General features: G+C 40.9%; 1 protein-coding gene across 1 annotated transcript in view; it reads right to left on the bottom strand.

Moving 5' to 3' along the window:
* CNTN5 (contactin 5) overlaps positions 1–2,340 on the bottom strand; it is a 923,854-nt gene that overhangs the window by 69,253 nt on the left and 852,261 nt on the right. The window contains exons 18-19 of the mRNA XM_006027993.1: positions 2,143–2,301; positions 1,462–1,611 (exon numbers count right to left, since the gene is read on the bottom strand). Of these exons, the coding sequence (XP_006028055.1) occupies positions 1,462–1,611; positions 2,143–2,301 (309 nt within the window). The remainder of the gene's footprint in view (positions 1–1,461; positions 1,612–2,142; positions 2,302–2,340) is intronic.

A 2,340-nucleotide genomic window follows, 5' to 3' on the forward strand; every position in this document is an offset into this window, starting at 1 on the left:
TCCTGCTTCCCCACTTTTCCTGTCCCTGCTCAGATCTCCTCCTGCTTCTTCTCCCTCCATCTCTCTGTTCTGATGCCTCTCTGATACCCAATCCCTTCATGCTACATTTCCCTCCCCCTAGGACACAAAGGACCTGTTAATTTCATTCACATTAATTAAGTTAATTTAATTGCTATTTATTTAATGAAGCCACCATTAATTTTATATGTGCAGCCCTCAGCAGCTCCATTCAAACTTGTTAAATAGCCCTCCAGCACAAATAATTGCCCACCCCTGGATCAGATGTACACCGTTAACAAAACTCCAAAGCTCACTATTTCTTTCAGAATGATGGAAGTATACGTTATGGGATTATCACCCTGGCCACTCTTACAATTTCCCTTTTTGGTAAGAAAGAAAATAGAATGTGACAAGACTAACATATCCCTCTAATCTATTACTTAGTGAATGCCTATGATAAGTAATGCAGTAAGCAGGGCACCTTAAAAACTAACTTGTTCCGGAAGGCATGCACTTTAGTCTATGAAAGCTTCTACTTTCTGAATGAGTTATTCTTTAATGGGCCATTCTACTCTGCACCAGATTGAAGTTAGCTGGATTTCAGACTAACATATCTAAACATCTCTTTCTACAATAAGTGGTGGCATGGATGTTGTGTTCAGACTCCAAAAAACTATTATATGTGATTAATGATGTGTTTTACAAGCCACTGAACTGAGGAAACCCTTCCCCCTCCCGAAAAAGCATCACCTACAAACCCAACTAATTAAGCAAAAACTCCAAAGAAAACCAATTCTACAAAAACTCCAGAAGAAGTGTCCACTCTACCTACCATTCTTTGTACCCACTTCCAAATAAACTTTACTCAACTTTTCTTCCCTTCAAACACCTGTTTCCTTTGGTTCCTGCCTTCTTTACAAAATGCTCATAAGATTTCAGACTTCTGGAGATTATTGTCAAAAGGTACTAATAGGTTGTCCATTTCCTGTTCCGGCATTTCTCTAGTAATCAAGGATATTTGAGGACATCTCCAGAACCTTTATAATTTGTTGTGGGATTTGTCAGAGAAAGAACACCCAGACTGCACTGGATTTGAGTGAAGCAGAAGTCTAAGTGCCCAGTGTAGATACTACCTCATTAACTGGACCTCATGTGGACTGTTAAACAAAAGGATCTTATGAAAAATATGTAGTGACAAAGAAGTCCTGGAAAAGCCTGATGAAGAAGGGACTTGATGACAGAAAGCCCCAGAGAATGGAGGAGTAGCAGAGGAGAGGACAGCAAGCCTGTTGCATGTAGAAGACAGAAAGCAAAGGCCAAACTCTTTCTTTAAAAATCACATCAGTTTAGTGGTGCCTGCACACAGGGGTGAGCATGAGGTGCTACAGTACATTATTATTAAACTTTTCCTTGATCCAGATGGCTCCAGGAAAATAAGTTTTTGGCTATTCATGTTCTTACCTGCTTCATTGGTTCTGATCACTCGAGATGGTGCACTGGGATCCCCAGTCCCAATTTTGTTGGTTGCTACAACTCTGAACTCATATTCTACCCAAGGGTTCAGTTCTACTGCCATGGCAGATTCCATGTCACCGCTTATGGTATCTGGAACTAGGGGAAACAGAGAAAATGTTTAAGACATTAAATCACAGAATCACAGAGAAGTAGGGCTGGAAGGGATCTCCAGAAGTCTTCTAGTCTAACCCCCTGCCTGAGGCAGGATCATCCCTATCCAAAGCATCTTATAGGTCATATGAATCTCTTATGTAACATATCAGTAGGAATTGGATGAATGATACAATAGTAAAGCCTAGTGGAGGTCAGTGGTTTTATGTCCATAGGATTTTTTTTTTTTTTTTTGGGGGGGGGGGGGGGGAAGGGCATTAAATCAGATTGGTTCTCTTGAAGGGAACAGACTGAAAAATCTAGAGACAGAAATGCTCTGGTTTCCCACAGATACAAAAGTGTCAGGCATCCCTGCCCTCTAATGATGTTAACAATTAAAATGTTCAAGTTTGAATCTTTTAATTTATCACTGTTGTCTTGAGAGCATCCTTGTCTGCATCTGGTGCAAATGCTTCTTATTCTCATGAGCCATAAGTTTTGAACTCAGCCTGTATTATTTTCAAGAGCTTCTCTCACCTGTCTTTACAGTCTGCCAGCCAAGTGAAAATGGGCTGCGTGCTTGCAAGTTGTAGAAGGAGATAGGGCTGTGATTGTCTGCCCCTGGACTCCAAGAAAGTGTTGCTGTGGTGTCTGTAATTTCTTCAACTATTACTACCCCTGGGGGACCAGGAGGACCTAGAAGTAAAGTGGAAGAATTAAATGGAGCACACAATC

This window comes from Alligator sinensis, unplaced genomic scaffold (assembly GCF_000455745.1).
Source record: "Alligator sinensis unplaced genomic scaffold, ASM45574v1 scaffold18_2, whole genome shotgun sequence".
Taxonomy (NCBI): Eukaryota; Metazoa; Chordata; order Crocodylia; family Alligatoridae; genus Alligator; species Alligator sinensis.